Genomic DNA, 19962 nt, shown 5'->3' with positions numbered 1-19962 from the left:
CAGTCCTTAAAATTTATTCAGTACACCTGGCAATTAAGAGCGTGCTTCGCGCAACCACTAAGTGACTCAAAATTTTTGCTGGTGCCCCCCATGCCATATGACCCTCAGTACACGCCACTGGCTCCTACCCTGCCAATTGCACCCCCCCCCGCGAACACCACCCTGCCTGGAAATTCTAGTCAGTACAATGAGCTTCTTCAGCATATCTGAAGGACAGACCTAGACTAAACCAATATATTGACCTCTTATCGACATCACCGTATTGATCCTTCAACCATTTCCCTCTTGAACTAAGAGATATTACGTAAGGCATCGAACTAACTATAGATAACAATAGCAAACCAATATCGAGAAGAACTACGTATCTCTCTACCTGATACACTTCGCTTGAGTTGTTTAGTCAGGGGGATTTTGCCAGTGAGAGCAGAATATATTAAATTATGACATAATAGCTGTGATCGAGCTGACTTCTTCAATGGCACATCTGGAAAATCAGCCACGTATAAAGACCTATATTTTTGCAGAACGCGTACCAATGGAACAACTAAACTGACAACTTATTAATAATTATGTTCAAAGTCCAGATCAGGACTTCTCATAAAGGAAGGCTTCTAATCAACGAAAACCTGATAACGGTGAAAAAAATTCTATAAGGAACTAAATATAACTGGTACGTACTCATCGAATCTTCCATGGTTCTCATTATTGGCCAAAGAAACAACCGGAATTTTGAGTGCAGAGAAGAATTGTGAGAAGTTTATTTTCTTCAGGAAAATAGATGGACTGTACTGCTTGCAACCAGCAACAAGATTCCAAATGTGAAGCAGAAGTTGGTAGTTACTTTAGGAACAGATAACTTCAAGCTTATTTGATATCATAATTGTCCCAACTTATGAGTGACATGAATGAAAATGATTTGGAAGAAACCAAGGAGCAGCTAAAGGTCTTCCTTTGGTGTAGCCCGAGAACTGTGTCAACTGCATTCACGAAATGTATCAGTTTCATCAAAGGAGTGGAGGTAATAAGCAGAAGAACTAGAATATGGCAGTAGTATCAGTATAGTAATAGAGGTAGTAAAAGTAACAGCAGCAGCAGTAGTAGTAGTAGTAAATTAGTATAGTATAGTATAGTATAGTATAGCACTTCCCGTATAAAGATAATAGTAGTATTAGTAATAGTAGGTAGTAATCGTAATAGTAGTAGTAGAAGTAGTAGTAGTAGTAGTAGTAGTAGTAGTAGAAGGCCTAGAGACAACTATATATTGAAGCACAATGGTAAAGCAAAAACAGCGGCAGCAGTAAAAGTAGTAGTAGTAGAAGTATAGTAGTGGTAGTAGCAGTAGTAGTAGTAGTAGTAGTAGTAGCAGTAGTAGTAGTAGTAGTAGTAGTAGTAGTAGTAGTAGTAGTAGTAGAAGTAGTAGTAGTAGTAGTAGTATAGTAGTGGTAGTAGTAGTAGTAGTAACAGCAGTAGCAGCAGGAGTAGTGGTAGTAGTAGTAGTAGTAGTATTAGTAGTAGTAGTAGTAGTAGTAGTAATAGTAGTAGCAATAGTAACGAGAATCCTAGGTACCATCAAAAGTAGAAATTAAAAAAAGGTCGAACAAATTGTGGCTGTTTATCTTGAATGTTAGCCATGACATGCCTGTATAATTGGTAGGCCGTCCGAATCTCTCTTCTTATGGTTTGTTGGCTATGATAAGCAGTCATTTAGTGGGTAGTCTCTGGTGGGTGTTTCATAAAGCTGTTCGTAAGTTAAGAGCGACTTTAAAACGACTGGTGATCCTTTCTATTGGCAAATGGCATATTAATTGGCGATGGTTTAGAGCGTAAGAAAGGCTCACCAGTCGTTCTTAAAGTCGCTCTTAACTTACGAGTTTATCGATGTCTATTAAAAATGTAGGATGCCACACAGAAAAAACTGTGGTGTTAAGCGGTGTACAAAGAGGACCACACCAGTCATTTTACACCGGTGTTAAATTGGTGGTGTTAGTTTTACACCTATAGGTGTTATTTACAACACCTATGGTTGTTACATTTACAGTCTTTGGTGTTATGTTCAATCTCTAGGGTGTTATTTTAACACCTCAGGGAGTGGTCCTCTATTAACACCAATTGGTGTCAGTTTTAACACCACAGTTTTTACAGTGCATGAAGGCACTACAGTGCGTCCCCAAAAAAACTATACACTTTTGAAATGGCTGCCAAATAAAAATGTAGCACTTTGGGGATAAAGACTTACATATATGGAAGGCCAATAAAGTCAACTTTCAAAAGACACCAAAAACTTGGAAAACTATTCATGCTTGAGCGAGCACTGCCCACTGAAACAAAGGGTATGAAAATTAGGGTGGGCTGGAATTAGCCTTCCAATTTATGTCGGTTTTTGAGAGGCAAATCCTTTCGAACTTGCAAAGTTAAGGGCGTTGTGATAAATGAATGATCAACCGTGACCAGTTTTGGTTGCTTAAGCAAATTTTTTAAATTATTAAATTGAATTTAATGCATGAGTGAACATAAATTACACTTTTAGGCAGCATTTCAACTCTATCATTTGGAGCTCTTTTGGGGCATCACTTCATATTTATCATATGGATCTCAGCAATGTGTTCATGGGAGTCGGGAGAATAGGGGGTGAGATAGGACTTCAGTGGGAGAAGTAGGTTGATGGAATAAGGGTCAACGGAATATTCATCCCCTGCCCCCCCCCCTTTCCGCCCTCCCCTCCTGTTGAGAGACTGATGGCTATTGTCATGTACGCGTGAAGTCCAGAGCAGAATGTTGATTTAATGATTAATTCTGTATCAACTTTTTCCTCAATCAATCATTTAATCAACAATTTATCAGTAAATCAACTCATTGAATGTGTAATGTGATCAATCAAACATTCAGTTATTTCAGTAAATTACTTCATTAATCATCATAATCACAAAATTTTTTGGTAATCATTCAATAAAAAAAATGACCATCAGCCACCGGTCACTTGGCAGTTGGTAATCATTCAATAAAAAAACTGAGTTTTGAATAGGCTACAATCCAGGGAGTGAGAGAGAGAGAGGGAGAGGGGGGGGGGGCTGGGAAATGGAGGTGGAGAGGGGAGGTACATATGATTTCTAATTTGTAAAAGGACAAAAAGAAGAGGAATGCCCAGTTTTAACCAAGTCTTAGCATATCTCGCCCCCTTGCCTGTAACGGGTACCATCACATTACTCTGACTCTCGCAAACACACTTCTGATGTCCACAAGATGAATATGCTACACTAAAATTAAAATTCCTGTTCACTCATTTTTAGTAACTCTTGAAATTTGCCTAAAAAACCATAACTTATCTCACTCATAAATAGCATTAGCTTTGTGAGTTTCAAAGGACTAACCTCTCAAAAAAATTGTAAGGCTAATTCCTGCCCAGCCTAGCCAAGCTTAGTCTCTCAGGAGGAGAGAAGTGGGGGAGGGGGTAGATATGAAGGGAGGGTTTACTAAATGTTCTGTTGACCTTTATCCCATCAACGTACTTCACCAACCTAAGTCATATTACCCCCTCTTCTCCTGAGTGTCATGAACACATTGTTGAGATCCACATGATAAAGACAAAATTCTGCACTAAAAATTACAATTCATGATCACTCATGCATTAAATTTTAATTTAATAACGCATTAAATTTTCACAAACAACAAAATGATCACATCTGATCTTTAATTCACCAAATATCCCTCGACTTTGCAAGTACCGAACATTAAAACCTGAAAGAAATTGGAAGGCTAATTCAGCCCACCCTAATTTTGATACCCTTTGTTTCAGTGGGTAGTGCTCGCTCAAGCATGAATAATTTTCCAACTTTTTGATGTCATTTGAAAGTTGACTTTATTGGCTTTCCATATCTACAAGTCTTTCCCCCAACGTGCTATATTTTTTTTATTTGGCAGCCTTTTCAAAAGTGTATAGTTTTTTTTGGGACGCACTGTATATTTAGATACTCCAGGGGCCGTCTTACAAAGAGCTGTGATTGATCCGATCAATCGCAACCATAGAAAGCCATCAAAGTCAACATATAAAATGCATGTTTGTTCAAAATATTTCTAGATATGAATGTATATCCATAAATTCATTGATTTCTTGACAATTTGGTGTGTTCTCCTTTGTTAGCAATGGACATTTTGCAAATTTCCTGTAGAGAAAAATTATGGAACTGATGGATTTCCATAGAGTTCAGTTACGATTGATTGGATCAATCGTAATAGTCTTTGTAAGACAGGGCCCAGATGAGGTCAGGGTTTCATGGAGTAGAGAATGTGCATACACTGTGTGCCGCTGGCAAGACAGTAAGAATGTCGACATCTAGGCGTGAGGGGGGGGGGCATGTCAAGTGGATATCATGGGTGGTTCCCCCCCCCCGGAAAAAAGGTAAATAGAGTATCTATTTCAAGGCATGTTACGTACGCAACGTCATAAGGGCGTTAACTTAAAAAACCTTGATAAAAAATGGTTTACAGGCCTGCACTTTTCTTACGTGATTGGAGTCTGATTGTAGGTGTATGAAAACGAGTCTACTAGTCCTATGACAACTTTTCAGTCGGAAATGTTGATAAAACGCTCCCCGGGTACATCATCCATGGTTTGAGACAAACTATGACAGGTGCAACATTTTCCTACCAATGTTCTCTTTTCTTATTCTCTACTATTAGGTATGGTCCGAACCATTTGTCTACTGTTTCTTGTCGACAAAGGAGGCTAAGTATCATCTTGGCGTCGACCTCCCGATGGAGCTCGAGGGCAATGAGGAGGTCTTTGAGAAGACAACGGAGTTGATGAGGAAGATGACTGCCAGTAACGTTGTCACTGAAAGAATCGTGTATGTAATTCTATAGATTTCAGAGGCGGATCTATATAGCTTTTTTTTCAAGAGGGGGAATGACCTAGAAATTTGACAAGCAAAAGTCCACCACCGGATTGTTATAGCTAGTTCACACTGTCATGATTCGAGTCACAATTGAAACCATGGTCCTAATCGTGAAATGATCGTAGTCTTGTAATCGTATCAGATCAGTCGTGGTGGTTGGTAATATTGATCGTAGACAAATTTTCGCAATCAGCTACGAAAAAACAATGAAGGCGTTCTAATGGATCGCATGACAGTCGGAATGCTACATACGCGTTTGTTGTCTTCATTATAAGGGGGAGGGATTTGTAATGAAATCAGTATGAGTATTGCCATCATCAATAACTGTCATCAATATTTAAATCACCATCATCGTTGCCATCATCATCATCATCATCACATCACTATATCATCATCACCAATGTGATCACCATCACTACTACTATCACCATCATCATCTCCATCACCATGGCAATCATGCATCATCGTCGTCATCACCACCTGACCACCACCATCATCTCCAACATCACCATCATGCATCGTCATCATCATCATCACCCACCATCAACATAATCGTCACTACCATCATCAATATCGCTACCACAATCATCATCATCATAATGGGTCTTCGCCTACAACTTCAGTACTGAATTTATCCTGACTTGCGGTCATTCCTGTTCCATTAACATGCAACTATGATCAACTAGTACTATGGACATCGGAGTAGAATATGTAATATCATGAATCCGTGTCGTTTATATATTGTGTTTTTTCTTGTTTTTATTTCTTTTAGATACGCAAAAGTAAAGCCGAGATTAGAAGGAGCAAAAGGTCGCTATGTGTTCGTCAAAGACATGTGTTTAGCTATGAACGAGAAGGTACACCAATACCTTCCCAGGGGATTCCGTCACACCTTTCTCATCAGAACACCCGAAAAGGCTCTCCAGTCCTTCCGGAATTCCTACTTCCACCACTTCAAAGCTCAGGGCCTTCTCCACGGCGAGGCAGCCGACGAGAACACCTTCGATCTCCTGCGCGATTGTCCGCACATGGAAGACAGCTATAACATCACCGACGTCTACGACTTCTGGAAGTACGTACGCGAGGAGATCGAGCCGAACCCCATCGTCATCGATGCCGACGATCTCTTGACGCATCCTAAAGAAATCATGATGAAGTACTGCGAGTTGGTCGGCCTCCCGTTTGACGAGTCGCTCCTGCACTGGGACTCGTCTCTCGCCACCTTTAAGTCGTGGAAGCAATGCGGTGACGACCAGTTGCTTAACATGGTCGATTTCTATGGAAGGGCTATGAACAGCTCGTGCTTCATGCCACCAAACAAGCCTATGCCACGTGATAAAATGACCCCTGACGTCATAAAAGGAATAGATAAGACGATGGCTTCTTTTCTTGAGATGTACGAGCATCGAATCAAGGTTTAAATAAGAACACTTTCAAAGATGAATTTGAAAATTTGCGTAATTTTTGGTTACACTCTGGCAAGAATGAAATATAGTAAATGACCATTCAAGAGGGCCAAGGAAGGACTCAATATTCAAAGTTATTTCCTGGCCTAACCAGATAACTGAATTAAGCAAGAAATATATTCTATTCCTGAACTATTTTCAGAAATATTATCGGCTCTTTTAAATGGCGATTTAACATTTAAAATGTTCAAGGCTCATTCAAATGTTGATATAAAATATATTTTGAATGAAAATTATTTTTATATGAAATCACTTATCTTATTTCATAAAAAATTATCTATATTGATTTAGAATCATTTTATTGTAAGAAAACATAATGCCCTTTTTATATGAAATGGGATAGTACCATTTAATTAACAACTTAATTACGCGAAACAATATCAAGCCACTATAGTTCCCATATATCTCGATTGGATTCGAGGAAAGTGATAATTTCAATGTCGTAAATTCACAACAGCCTATACACATTTAGTCATTGTATACAGACACAACTTCCGTAAATCTAAAGTGTAATGTATGATTAAATTTAATGTACTCATAGACAAACTAAATAAAGCGCATACATGTAAATGACAATGAATGAAATAGAAATATATTTTAACAACTCTAACATATTCAATCACAATGTTATTCAAATAATGCCTGATATTATGTTCCATCTTTATTTGTTAGTATCTTGAATTGCGAATGTGAACGAAATGAAGGGTTTTGCTGTCAACGACGGAATACATATGCATATGGTCATGATCCCGTATTTCAAAAATCTCGGACAAACAAAATTCCACAATTCTGATTATAATCGCATGATATTATATGTGCGTAATGTGCGTTGGTTTACCAATGTTGTGGGTGTGGGTTTGACGTGCGAGCGTGCCTGTCAATGTACGTGTTCACCATTCTTCAATGTCCAAAACGTTGACTTAATCAATTTCCCCCCTCCATATTCGTTTGCTTCTCCCACGACAGCTTAGTATGTGGTGAGTGGGTGTGGGTGGTGTGTACGTGTGTGGAGGTGCCGTGGCCGAGTGGTCTAAGGCGCCTGGCTAAACATGAAAAGCCCGGGGCTCGATTCCAAGCCACGGAACCTGTGGTCTTTTATCCTGCATTCAAATAAATGGAAATGCTTTACGCATTTTTGGTGACTAGGTTTGCACTAGTAAAAAAAAAAGTGCGTGTGGGCGGAAGGGGGGGGGGGGCGGAGTGATGGGAGGCTGAGAATGGATAACAGAATAAGGATGTGTAGAAGAGGCTAGGTTACATATTGACAAGTGGCTGAGGGGCCCCAGTGTGGTAATGATGTCCGTCGCTGTGGAAAAAGGACATTGACATGGTTAATCTCGGGGTGGGGTGCGTGCGAGAGTGATATTTGAATTTGAAATTATTAACAAACTTCATTCATATGGCATGAATATTTTGTTTTAAAGTATACACAATGATAACATAAACATTCATAACTGTATGTCGTATAAATCAGTAATACATCAATACATAGATCTCCAATTATTTTAAAGATATACACCTATATACAAAGAGAAATGACGAATTGAAATTCAACATAAAGAAGGGGTATGCAATATGCATAAGTTATCTAATTATCGAATACAAATCAGGAAGTAAATAAATGTATAACGTTAGAGATATATTTTTTGTAATGGTGGCTTTGGTGGATTTTAGATAATATTTAGGGTGTACATCATTCGCACCTCATCTCTGATTCTAAAACCCTCACGAACCTTACGTTCCTCAGCGTCTAACCCATTACAAACTCCGGTTTCAAAGATTTGACGGGGGAACGGACCTTTGCTCCTGCAGCAGGGCCAACCCTGTGGGTTTGAAATCCGGAACATCCGTGACCACCTTCCGGGGCAACCTGAAGACAAACCTGTCTAAAGGTGCTTTTCAACAGACACCCGTTAATGTATTCATTGTTACAGTTTGAACCTGTAGGCCCGTATTCTGATAGCAGGTTTAACTTCAACTCGGGTTTAAAGTTGTGGTTTAAGTATGGGAAGCCATTTGTTACATAAATCACTAAGAGTAGAGATATCATACTTCAGCTCACTTGACTCTCAAATCATTCATGATTGTCTAGCAAGAATAAATAGATGATTGTCTTCACCATCAATGAATCAGGAAAGAGCACAGTAAACAAAAGAAACATACAAAATTTTGATACTTTTGGCTTCCTATACTTAAACTACAACTTCAAACCTGAGTTTAAGTTAAACCTGACTTCAGAATACGGGACGAAGTGTTTTTTCTTGTCTTTGATCTAGCTGAAGCGCCTTTTAAGATGGAAAGTGTGCATCGCCATGTACATGATGTTTTATTATCTCTCCCTCCCGATCTTTGTCAAATTCTACATCATCATTTGACATGCAAGAAGATCCCTTTTCACCTTCATGAATTACACAGGACGTTTAAGGTTCAGAAAAATATTAACATATACACAGTATTCTCATTAAAAAACAATATATTTATCTCAGTTGATTAATCTATATAAAAAAAAATACTCAATCTTGCTAGCGGATGAAAAAACTTTAACATTATTCAGTTCAAAGACGTTTACATAAGCAAAGAAAAATAATCTTACATGAGATAAATTTTATATCAATGCAAACAAGATAAACTGAACAGTTTTCTCATAAGTGACAGTCAATCTCAATGCGAAAGCCATCTCCCTTAATCTCTTTTCATTCTTTTCGGAAATACGAGATACGTCTTCACCAGATTAACTTCTTGGCATCATTCTCTTCGTGAAATGCTGCTTGTTAAACACGTGAATTAGTTAAGGCAAGGTGATGAATTCTCGGACCCGCCTTTTTCAGGGACACCCGCCATATGAAAGGCAGTTTCGCAGAAGGGAAAAGATCCGAAGATGCCAAATATCCAACTTGAGCAGAGATGGTTCCGTCTCATTTCATTTTTTTGTTACAAGTAGATCTACAATAATATGAAACATCCAATACTACGAACACGTCTCATACATGTCATACTTTTGAACGAGTCTACACGTACATGTAAATTCCATAGACATTCTGAGTATTTTATCGTTTGCTTCGAGGGTAAATTTAAATGAGATCTTATATGTATCCGTGGTTTGTGGGATGTCACCGTGGAAATTAAGTGGCTAAGCTATGTTCATTCGTAGATACTTCGGCTCGTTTCATCCCGGTCTTCTTAAATCCAAGGACTTCTAGAGACTTCTTCCTGAATGTCCTACTGGTAAAGAAATACACCGGACCATTCCACCAACAATTGCAGAGCAAGAGGGCAAGTGCCACAAAGTAGAGATAGTATGACTGTTCACCGTTCGCCATCGTCAGGATCAGAGCTACAGCGTAGGGCAGGCATGAAACGTAGAACAAGACAGAAATTGCGATCACTGTCTTGAGTCCTTTCAAACCTCGTCGACGTTGGACAGCATTCGCAACATTAGCTTCTGTGATCTCGAAGACGCTCTTCGAGCCTGAACCGCTCTTCTCTTGATCCCGATGGCTCCGACTTGAGACGGTGTGTAGCCGATGTGAGGCACGGTACGCGATCGCCAGCAGACGCAAGTTGAGGATAGACAGCAGAATCAGGGGGATGGCAATCGCTATGACCAAAATGCTCAGTCCTACAGTAGTTTCAACCCTTGAGATGATGTCTCCAACTCTATACTGGTCTCGGCACATCAATAAAAATATCGGCGTAAAGGGGAATCCCTCAATCGGTAATACAATGACGGTTAGACATATGACAAAGGCATTGGAAATGCAGACAACAACCTTAAACCGCTTGGTGGTGGCGAGGCGAATGTACTTGAAGGGACGCGTAACAGCAACGTAACGCTGGACGTTGATCAGGCAGACGAGATAGAGCGAATTCAGGGCGCAGAATGAGATGCAAAACGGCACATACCGGCAGACAGTATCGGCAATTTGATTCCGCATTGAGATGAAGTAGAGACCGTGGATCAGAGCTCCGACAGCACCTCCAATGATGTCTGTGTATGCCAGGATTTTGAACAGGAAACTTGTTACTTCATCAAAGCAGGATGATCCTTTCTTGAGGACACAGACTATGAATGCGTTCGATATCAAGATTAAAACAGACATGGTGGAACAGAACGCAACGTGGACAAGGTCAAAGTCATAGTCCACCCTTGTGACAACCAATACATCGGTTGACGTCTCTAGTTGACCAAAGCTTGTTTCTGCCATGCTGATGATGAATGCTTCAAAGCGTTGTAAAAATGACGAACTCTCACACAACGTTGCACGTTCCTACCATAATTCACTTCTTGCAATGCACAAAGCCAAGAATGAGTGTTATCATTCAGAGGGAAGAGGATAGAAAGATTCGAAAAAATGTTCACTTATCGAAGAATCGTCCAAAGTTTCTGCTTTCAGAAGCTATATGTCAGTATGTGAATGATCCAAAAAGCATTCTGAATCATCATTCAGATATTATTCGCTCTCTAATGTTGATGCTGAAAAATAATGAATGTAGACAATGATCAGCATCATAAATGACGCCAAATGTCTATCTCAACCAAAAAGCACTTAACAGCTATTGCTGATGTAAGATCACAAAGAATTGAGTAATCTAAGAGAAAAGGCTAAGGCTGTCCGTATTCATGGGAGCCAAAGTCACAGGATAACGCAATCACAGGAAGTATTTGTATGGCACTCCTATCTTCAAGAGAGGTCCTCGGAGATGTAGTTGCTGTAGTAACTCACTCCTCCTCTCATTAAGCATGTAATCAGTGACGTCATTGGGCTGTCAAACTATTGCAAACTAGTTTTTAGATCGACCATGGTCATTATGAGAGCAGTGGAGAGATTCGCTCTAGATTTTTCGGGTAATGCATCTTTGTCATGTTGTACATTGGCGCATCAAGGTATAAGTAGTGAAATGCCAATTTTACAGAATCGTGACGGGTAACCTTTCTTTCAAAGGCACGTGTCACTCTATTACCATTAGCAGCCATTATTCAAAGGTATCTTCCAGGTTTTATCATCGAATGTTCTCACTGGCTTTCTTGGAATCTCAATTCGTATTTTGGCCTCCGTTTAATAAGAAAAATCTCTATAAGTCATACCAATCAATCCAATTAATTGTGGTTATTTTGATTTATCCACCTTTGATGTCTGTTTTGTGTACAATATGTGGCATGTGTGTGTGTGTGTGTGTGTGGGAGAGAGAGTGTGTGTGTGTGTGTGCGTGTGGGTAAAGTGTAGAGCCGCTGAGCATAATTCAATAAACCATCATTTGAATGAATGAAAGTAATATTGACAGTGGCATAATAGAATGCAAGAGGATTGGCCCCTTATAACCATGCTCGCAATTAAGCATTAATTCATTCTTGGAACAACCCTCGAATTTCCCCCCGGTTACATGATTTTCTTTTTAAATCTATGGCAAAATAATAAAGCCTCAACTTTATTGACCGAACTGAAATCAGATGTGCGACGTGCTATTTCGGTGTCTTTCAATATCAGCCATTAAACAGCGAAGCGAGATGTCCATGACACGACCATTAATCTTCGAAGAGTGGATAAACGAGTCGCAATAAATGTCCCTCTGCCGTAAATAATTATCTAAGACAGCCCATCAACGGGTGAGAGCGGATGAAAATATACTTGTATACGAAACTAGAACATCCCATTACACCATTAAAAGTTTCATAATCCCACCAGCTTTCCAATAAAGAGCAGTCATCTTCAATCACGACTATTATGCTTACCTTCCGCTTTGCATCCTTGAAAGTTGTACAACTGAGGGCCGCTCTCAATCAAAGATAATACACATTAAAAGCAGCATAACTTTAACACAAACTTATCTTTTCTTTGTGAAACACCCATAGACGGATCATGATAGAGAGGAAGGAAATGAAGCGAAGATGTAACAAATTAAAAACTATATATGGCGTAATAAATGTGTAACAAAATATTAATGAAAAGGTCGTAGGATTATTTAGGGCACAAAATGGAGTAGCAATCATGTTAATGAGGACGGGGTGCATGGCATATCCGCCTTTTTTAAGTTCTGGTATGGACAAAGTCAAGGGGGATAGGTTTGGCTATTTCACGCTGAAGATGGCGATCGATTTTAACAATTCCAGGGGTCCGTTGCAGAAAGAGTTGCGTTTAAACGCAAGTCAAAAAATCAATCGCAAGTCCCAAATGCGCGCAGTTGATTGGTTGAAAATCAAGTTGCGCATGATTTTTAGAGTTGCGATTATTTGCAACTCTTTCTGCAACGGGCTCCAGATTACCAAAGCCGATTGTCAGAACAGTTGTGAGATCTATGGACAAAGGCCTTCATTCAAGTCTTTATTTTTTATGTTTTATGACAAACATTCTAGCATTAACTTTAAGCTGTGTCTATATATCGATTTAGAGTTTCGTTTTATGCAATGACACCATCACAAAGCACAGAAATATAATTATGCAATGCTCATATAACCAAAGTAGATTCAAGAAAATGATTGCTCCTATAAATTAACACTTTCGTGAAATGTTTTTTAAATTTCACTTCGAATTTTGCACATGAAGATGGAAATTGGCACTAGGCCGACAGCAAACTCACAAAATACGAACTCGATACCCATGATACACGCATAAATGAATTAAGAAGTTATGAAGATTTTAAATAAAAATGTACATTGTTCCCAAAATGAATCCATACATACGTTATTTATCCGTTATTTCTAAAGGAGGGGTAAATAACAATGAGATTGACGAAATTAGACATAATCAATGTCGCCTACTCTTGTGAGTACATTGTGGATATATGATACTTACTGATATCACAGGAGACATATTGCTCTTTTGTCGATTCATTAAAGTTATGAACAAAAACACTACAAGACAAAAGGTGACATCTCCAGTCAGTGGCGGACCGTGACCCCGAGGAGACAAAGCATTGGGGGGGGGGGGGGCACGGCATTGTTCAAAAACAATGCAGTGCCCCCCCCCCAATGCTTTGTCTCCTCCGGGTCACGGTCCGCTACTGTCTCCTATGGAAGCTTAAAAGTGCCACCGAGGTGTTGAGATAATTATCTCGGGAAGTCGACATCTTGATAGCAAAAGATAAGATGACGAGATCCTGGATCTCATCATGTCGACATCTTTTAGAAGAGATGATGAGATGACAAGATCCCGGATCTCATCATGTCAACATCTTTTAGAAGAGATGTTGAGATGACAAGATCCCGGATCTCATCATGTTGACATCTTTTAGAAGAGATGATGAGATGACAAGATCCGGGATCTCATCATGTTGACATCTTTTGGAAGAGATGATGAGATGACAAGATCCCGGATCTCATCATGTTGACATCTTGTAGAAGAGATGATGAGATGACAAGATCCTGGATCTCATCATGTTGACATCTTGTAGAAGAGATGATGAGATGACAAGATCCTGGATCTCATCATGTCAACATCTTAAGAAGAGATGTTGAGATGACAAGATCATCTCATCATCTCATCATCTTTTCTACAAGATGTCAACATGATGAGATCCGGGATCTTGTCATCTCAACATCTCTTCTAAAAGATGTTGACATGATGAGATCCGGGATCTTGTCATCTCATCATCTCTTCTAAAAGATGTTGACATGATGAGATCCAGGATCTTGTCATCTCATCATCTCTTCTAAAAGATGTCGACATGATGAGATCCAGGATCTCGTCATCTCAACATCTCTTCTAAAAGATGTTGACATGATGAGATCCAGGATCTCGTCATCTCAACATCTCTTCTAAAAGATGTTGACATGATGAGATCCAGGATCTCGTCATCTCATCATCTCTTCTAAAAGATGTCAACATGATGAGATCCAGGATCTCGTCATTTTATATTTTGCTATCAAGATGTCGACTTCCCGAGATAATTATCTCAACATCTTGGTGGCACTTTTAAGCTTCCATAGGTGACATCTCCAGTATCCACATACCAGTGTTTACAATGCAAAGATGATAAACTCACATTAGCGAGTAAGCGAATGAAGGCAGATGATATATATTTCGACATTCACAGTCAAAACAAAATAGGTATCAGATGATGAGGAAACAAAGAAGGTCACAAAAGCAAGTTCAGATGTAGCCACATTAAAGGTATTGTTTAACTTTGTGAGCAGCCGATTTAAAAAAATTCTCAAACCAAGATGAGACATGTGTACAAGTGCATGTATTAGAACTAATAAACCCTGAAAACAACTATCATTGAGAATGAAAAGCTAAAACTACAAGGCAAGCCCCGATTTTGTAAATAGGTGTCTTATAGACGCCTTAATACTACACATAAGTGTATAGGATGAAATTAAGATGGTGTTTCCGGTCACTTTATATTTAAATTTTTGAAGCACTAAATAATTATTTTCGAACGCAATTTTTTATGGGCTTCATTTTTGTAACATATCACAGACACAGGTGACAAGTGTGACCTTCTAGCTCAGATTTTTTAAAAGTCAAACCAATGTTAGCCCATCACTTTAACGGTATTTATCAACAATATACTAATGGCTTGTCTCTGATGGGCGAATGATGCAAACCAGTCACAACGGAATTGGGGTTCACTATGCTATGCTTTTAAAAATAATTTTCCTTCTTCAACTCTGGGTGATCTTGGTCGATAGTCAAAGTGCAAACTGATGAATATGAATCTATCCAGTGGTTTCTATTCGATGAGAGGCTTGAGACTGCAACTGAAATGCATGGGAAACGTACGAGGGTCCGCTACCTTGGAAAGCTGTCATTGCCCTCGACTTCCTGCATGTCACGATCTCCAGTGCCTTCTTCCGGAAAGTCCGGCATGTTAAAAGGTAAATGGGTGCATTCCACCAAGCATTGCTAATCATGATCATGAGGGCTACCATCCACCCATACTCGCTCAGATATTGTCTAACATCCGGTGCCGTTGACGTCAGAACGGATATGACAACATAAGGTAGACAAGATACATAGAAGGACGCGGTCATTAGAAACACCGTGAGGAATCCTCGAAGACCCTTCCGCTCATGTCGTCTCCTAATCCGTGAGTGATACTCCTGATGTAGGTATTCATTGTTCGAAGAACCACTGCCATCAGAGTGACTGCTCTTTGGGTTTCTTTGGACAACCCGATGCTGGCTTTTCTCGCGTCGGCTGATACGACAGGCAATGCAAAGGAGTCGAAAATTGAGAAATGTTAGTAGACACAGAGGCAGTACGAAGGAAACAGATACAAATGCCACCGCAGGTGTAAAGTTCCCAGATAGAATGGATTCGGATGGCCTGTGATGTAAGACATCCAACCTCTCAGTCTTTACACTACACATCTCATCAAGGACATCCCAGAATGGAAAACCCTGTATGGGTAGAAAGACGCACGTGTTAAGCAAGACGTAGGCCTTGACGGACAAGGCAGCGATGCGTACACGAGAAATCGTCACGCTCCGAAGATAAAACAATGGATGCGTGACTGAAAGATAACGACAGAAACTCACAAGGCAAACGACGTACAATGACTGCATGAGCATGAAGTTGTTCACCAGAGGGGCCATTCTGCAGATAGCACGAGAGGTGGGGGTCACCTTTAGGAGGTTGACAGTGTGGTGATAACTGATAAAGGTCTGCAAGCGTAGACTATACTTTGTTATTACACGTGACTACTTGCATAGAGAAAGTTATGGCTGCTACCAAGATGACGCAGTAGTGATCATTGTTGTTGCATCTCAACTAATAAATGTCTGTTGTATATACGTTTAAAGAACTGCCTACTGGACTTTTGATTTATATAACCTAAGTTCCAACCATGGTGTCAGATCCTGCATTATTATGCTGAGTAACCCACCGAGCTTTGAGATGGAGGAATCATTGAAATCAGGCCAGTTCATTCCATTTTCTCCCTAACCCCCGTGAGGAGAGAGATGGTGAAAGACAAAGAGCTTATTGTATTCATGTGTATCAGTGAATGACCATTGCTGTATGTGTGATGTTATGTCCATAGAAGTTGGCTATGTCGTTGTATGGATTTGGAGTGCATAAATGTGCCTGGCCAAATTACAGTATGACGGACAGTTAGCGTGACGTTTATGGGACATGAACATTATATCTCAGTGAAAGTAGTAATAATTGAGCAAACGTAATTGTTGGAAAGATACAAATACTTGCTAATTATTATACTGTTCATGAGTATATGCACAAGTGATATTGGTATGTTAAAGTTACTAAACTAAAAAGTAAGACAAAGTTACTAACATTAACGATACACAGAAACAAAGACAACAACAGACACAATGACAAATCTAAGTCAACCTCCTCCACTTGACTTAAAGGGAAATATTTCCGAGAATTGGAAAAGATTCAAACAAAAATTCACTCTATACAATGTTGCCTCAGGAATGTCAGAAAAAGATGACAAGTCACAAACATCAATGCTTCTACACGTAATTGGTGATGCTGCCTTGGAATTGTATAATACATTTGTATTTGCCGAGGATGAGAGCATGAAGCTTGAGAAAGTGTTGGACAAATTTGAGGAATATTGCATGCCAAAACGTAATCTAACGTATGAGAGACATAGATTTTTCACAAGATCACAATTAGAGCATGAGAGTGTTGATCAATATGCAACTGAATTGCGAAGTCGTGCACAGTCGTGTGAGTTTTCTTCGTTGAAAGAGAGTCTTATACGGGACAGAATTATCTGTGGTATCTTAGATGATGGTCTAAGAGAGCATTTGTTGAGGCTAGATGATCTCACATTGGATAAAACGTTGCAAGTTTGTCGGGTTGCTGAACAAACTCGAACGCAGGCCCAAGCGTTGAGTTCCACCGGGGAAAATGCCTCAATTCCGGTTGATTCTCTCAGCAAGAATAAGAAATCTTCTGGTAAAAAGTCAAACCAAACAAGACAAACAAAACCTCAAGATCGTACTAACAATAAAACATGTACAAGATGTGGTAATAGACATACCAAAGAAAAATGTCCTGCACAAGGTAAAACATGTAAAAAGTGCGGTAAGCAAAATCATTTTGCTAAGTGTTGTCGTACCCCAGTAGCAAAAGTCAATGAATTGCAACACTTAAAGGTAGATTCAGATGGTTTCATGATTTGTTCAGTTGATTCACAGGAACATGAATCAAAAGAAGAGTGGAAAGTCAATTTGAGAGTCAATAATGAGCTAGTTGAGTTCAAGATAGATACTGGAGCTCAAGCTAACACTCTCCCTGAAACAATCTATCACAAATTGAAACCGAAACCAAAACTACAAAAAGCCAAAGTGAAGTTAACAGGTTACTATGAGACTAACATTCCAGTAAAAGGTCGTTGTTATGTCCAAATGGAGTACAAAGGAATTAAACACAGTGTTCAATGTTTCATCATTCCTGGAAATCGTCAACCATTGCTAGGTCTCAGAACGAGTGAAGACTTGTATCTAGTAAAACGCGTCTATCATGTTGATAAACAAACAGAGATAAAAACAGGCAAAACTGTAGTGCAAGATTATGACAATGTATTTGTAGGATTAGGATGTCTTCCAGGCAAACATCACATTACATTGAAAGACAATGCACAACCAGTTCAACATGCATGTCGCAAAGTTCCATTTCCACTTCAAAAGAAACTAAAAGAGGAACTAGATAAGATGGAAAACATGGATGTAATCAAACAGGTTGATGAACCGACAGATTGGGTGTCTTCTCTTGTTGTAGTCAAGAAAAAGAATGGTCAACTCAGAGTCTGTCTAGATCCGCGTGATCTTAATCGTGCAATCAAACGAGAACACTATAAATTGCCTTCTAGAGCTGAAATAACCTCTCAGTTTGCTGGAGCCAAGTATTTCAGTAAATTAGATGCATCAAGTGGTTTTTGGCAAATCCAACTAGATGAAGATAGTTCCAAGCTTTGTACATTTATCACTCCGTACGGAAGATATAGATTCTTGAGACTACCTTTTGGTATCTGCAGTGCTCCTGAAGTATTTCACAAGATAATACATAACTTGTTCGTAGATATAACTGGTGTCAATACCATGATGGATGACATAGTGGTATGGGGAAGCACTCAAGAAGAGCATGACGATCGTCTGAGAATAGTTCTAGACATCGCACAAAAATCAAACCTGAAACTCAATCGAGACAAGTGTGAGTTCAATGTGAACCAGATGACTTTCATTGGTGACTTGATCAGCCAAGATGGAGTCAGACCAGATCCTAAAAAGGTGGCTGCCATCAGAAACATGGCAAGACCAACCTGTAAACAGGACATACAAAGGTTCTTGGGGATGATAAACTACCAAGCAAAATTCATTCCAAACCTATCAACAAGGTCAGCACCTCTACGTATTTTGCTTGACAAGAAAGTAGAGTGGATGTGGGAAAATGAACAAGAAAAAGCATGGTGCGAGTTGAAAGAAGCTCTAATGAGTCAACCAGTGCTTCATTTCTATGACTGCACAAAACCCACAAAGATATCAGCTGATGCTTCAAAAAATGGACTAGGAGCAGTTCTCCTACAACAACATGAACAAAATTGGCATCCAATAGCTTACGCATCAAGAGCTATGACTGATGCAGAAACACGTTACGCTCAGATAGAAAAAGAACTCTTAGCTATCACTTACGGATGTGAAAAATTTCATCAATATATCTATGGTCAAAAGATAGAAGTTGAAACAGATCACAAGCCACTTATCCCATTGTTTGTTAAGTCATTGGCAGATTGTCCTTTACGCATTCAAAGATTACTAATCAGAGTACAGAGATATGATCTCCAAATGTCATATACACCTGGAAAGTACATGTTCACTGCCGATACACTGTCACGAGCAGTAGATCCAAAAGCAGAATTGAATGTTGAAACTGAAGAAGATATCAGAGTCTATGTAGATATGATAGTACAAGCAATGCCAGTAACATCAAACAAAAGACAAGAAATTGTTGAAGAGACCAAAAAAGATGTAGAGCTTCAAGAGTTGCTAGCCACCATCAGAAATGGTTGGCCAGAAAGTAAGCAACAATGTCCAGCTAGAATAAAACAGTACTGGAACATTAGAAGTGAACTCTCTGAAGCAGATGGAATCATATTCAAAGGTTCTAAAATAGTAATTCCAACTTCCATGAGACGATACATACTAACCAAGTACACGAAGGTCACTTAGGCATTGAGAAATGTAAGAAACGTGCTAGGGAAGTAATCTATTGGCCAAGAATCAATGCAGACATCACTGAAATGGTCCAAAATTGTACTTCATGCCTAATGTACAAACCAAAACAACAGGCTGAAAGCCTAAATCCTCATGCATTGCCTAATCGTCCTTGGGAAAAAATTGCCGTAGATGTATTCACTTTGAACAAAAGAGAATATATGGTCGTCGTCGACTACTACTCACAATTCATTGAAGTATGTACTTTGACTTCAACTACAAGCAAGGCCGTGATTAATCACATGAAAGCAATATTTGCTCGTCATGGTACACCATGTGAACTGATGTCGGATAATGGTCCTCAATTTGCAAGCCAAGAATTCAAAAGCTTTGCAAAAGAATGGGATTTTCACCATACCACATCGAGTCCACATTATCCACAATCAAATGGCCTCGCAGAAAATGCTGTGAAGATTGTCAA

General features: G+C 39.4%; 3 protein-coding genes across 3 annotated transcripts; 1 reads left to right on the top strand and 2 right to left on the bottom strand.

Moving 5' to 3' along the window:
• The first annotated feature begins 353 nt into the window (after positions 1–353).
• Positions 354–7344, top strand: LOC121406143. Its single transcript, XM_041597161.1, has 3 exons — positions 354–1018; positions 4678–4844; positions 5665–7344. Exons 1-3 carry the CDS (start codon positions 893–895, stop codon positions 6311–6313), a joined length of 942 nt encoding a protein of 313 aa, XP_041453095.1. The 5' UTR covers positions 354–892; the 3' UTR covers positions 6314–7344.
• A 2136-nt stretch (positions 7345–9480) lies between these two features.
• LOC121406236 (probable G-protein coupled receptor 21) lies at positions 9481–10563 on the bottom strand. The gene has a single exon (XM_041597255.1). It carries the CDS (start codon positions 10561–10563, stop codon positions 9481–9483), a length of 1083 nt encoding a protein of 360 aa, XP_041453189.1.
• A 4451-nt stretch (positions 10564–15014) lies between these two features.
• LOC121406234 (beta-1 adrenergic receptor-like) lies at positions 15015–15893 on the bottom strand. The gene has a single exon (XM_041597254.1). It carries the CDS (start codon positions 15891–15893, stop codon positions 15015–15017), a length of 879 nt encoding a protein of 292 aa, XP_041453188.1.
• Between the last annotated feature and the right edge of the window lie 4069 nt (positions 15894–19962).

Source organism: Lytechinus variegatus, chromosome 19, assembly GCF_018143015.1.
Source record: "Lytechinus variegatus isolate NC3 chromosome 19, Lvar_3.0, whole genome shotgun sequence".
In the NCBI taxonomy this organism is placed as follows: Eukaryota; Metazoa; Echinodermata; class Echinoidea; order Temnopleuroida; family Toxopneustidae; genus Lytechinus; species Lytechinus variegatus.
The sequence above is the reverse complement of the archived record's forward strand: the minus strand, read 5'-3'. Positions and strand labels throughout refer to the sequence as shown.

Bases quoted from the DNA above. Each gene is read 5' to 3' on its own strand.
- LOC121406143 (XM_041597161.1), top strand. From the start codon at position 893: ATGAGTGACATGAATGAAAATGATTTGGAAGAAACCAAGGAGCAGCTA. The intron at 1,019-4,677 runs GTAATAAGCAGA...CTCTACTATTAG, and splicing joins GTTTCATCAAAGGAGTGGAG to GTATGGTCCGAACCATTTGT. The intron at 4,845-5,664 runs GTATGTAATTCT...TATTTCTTTTAG, and splicing joins GTTGTCACTGAAAGAATCGT to ATACGCAAAAGTAAAGCCGA.
- LOC121406236 (XM_041597255.1), bottom strand. From the start codon at position 10,563: ATGGCAGAAACAAGCTTTGGTCAACTAGAGACGTCAACCGATGTATTG.
- LOC121406234 (XM_041597254.1), bottom strand. From the start codon at position 15,893: ATGGCCCCTCTGGTGAACAACTTCATGCTCATGCAGTCATTGTACGTC.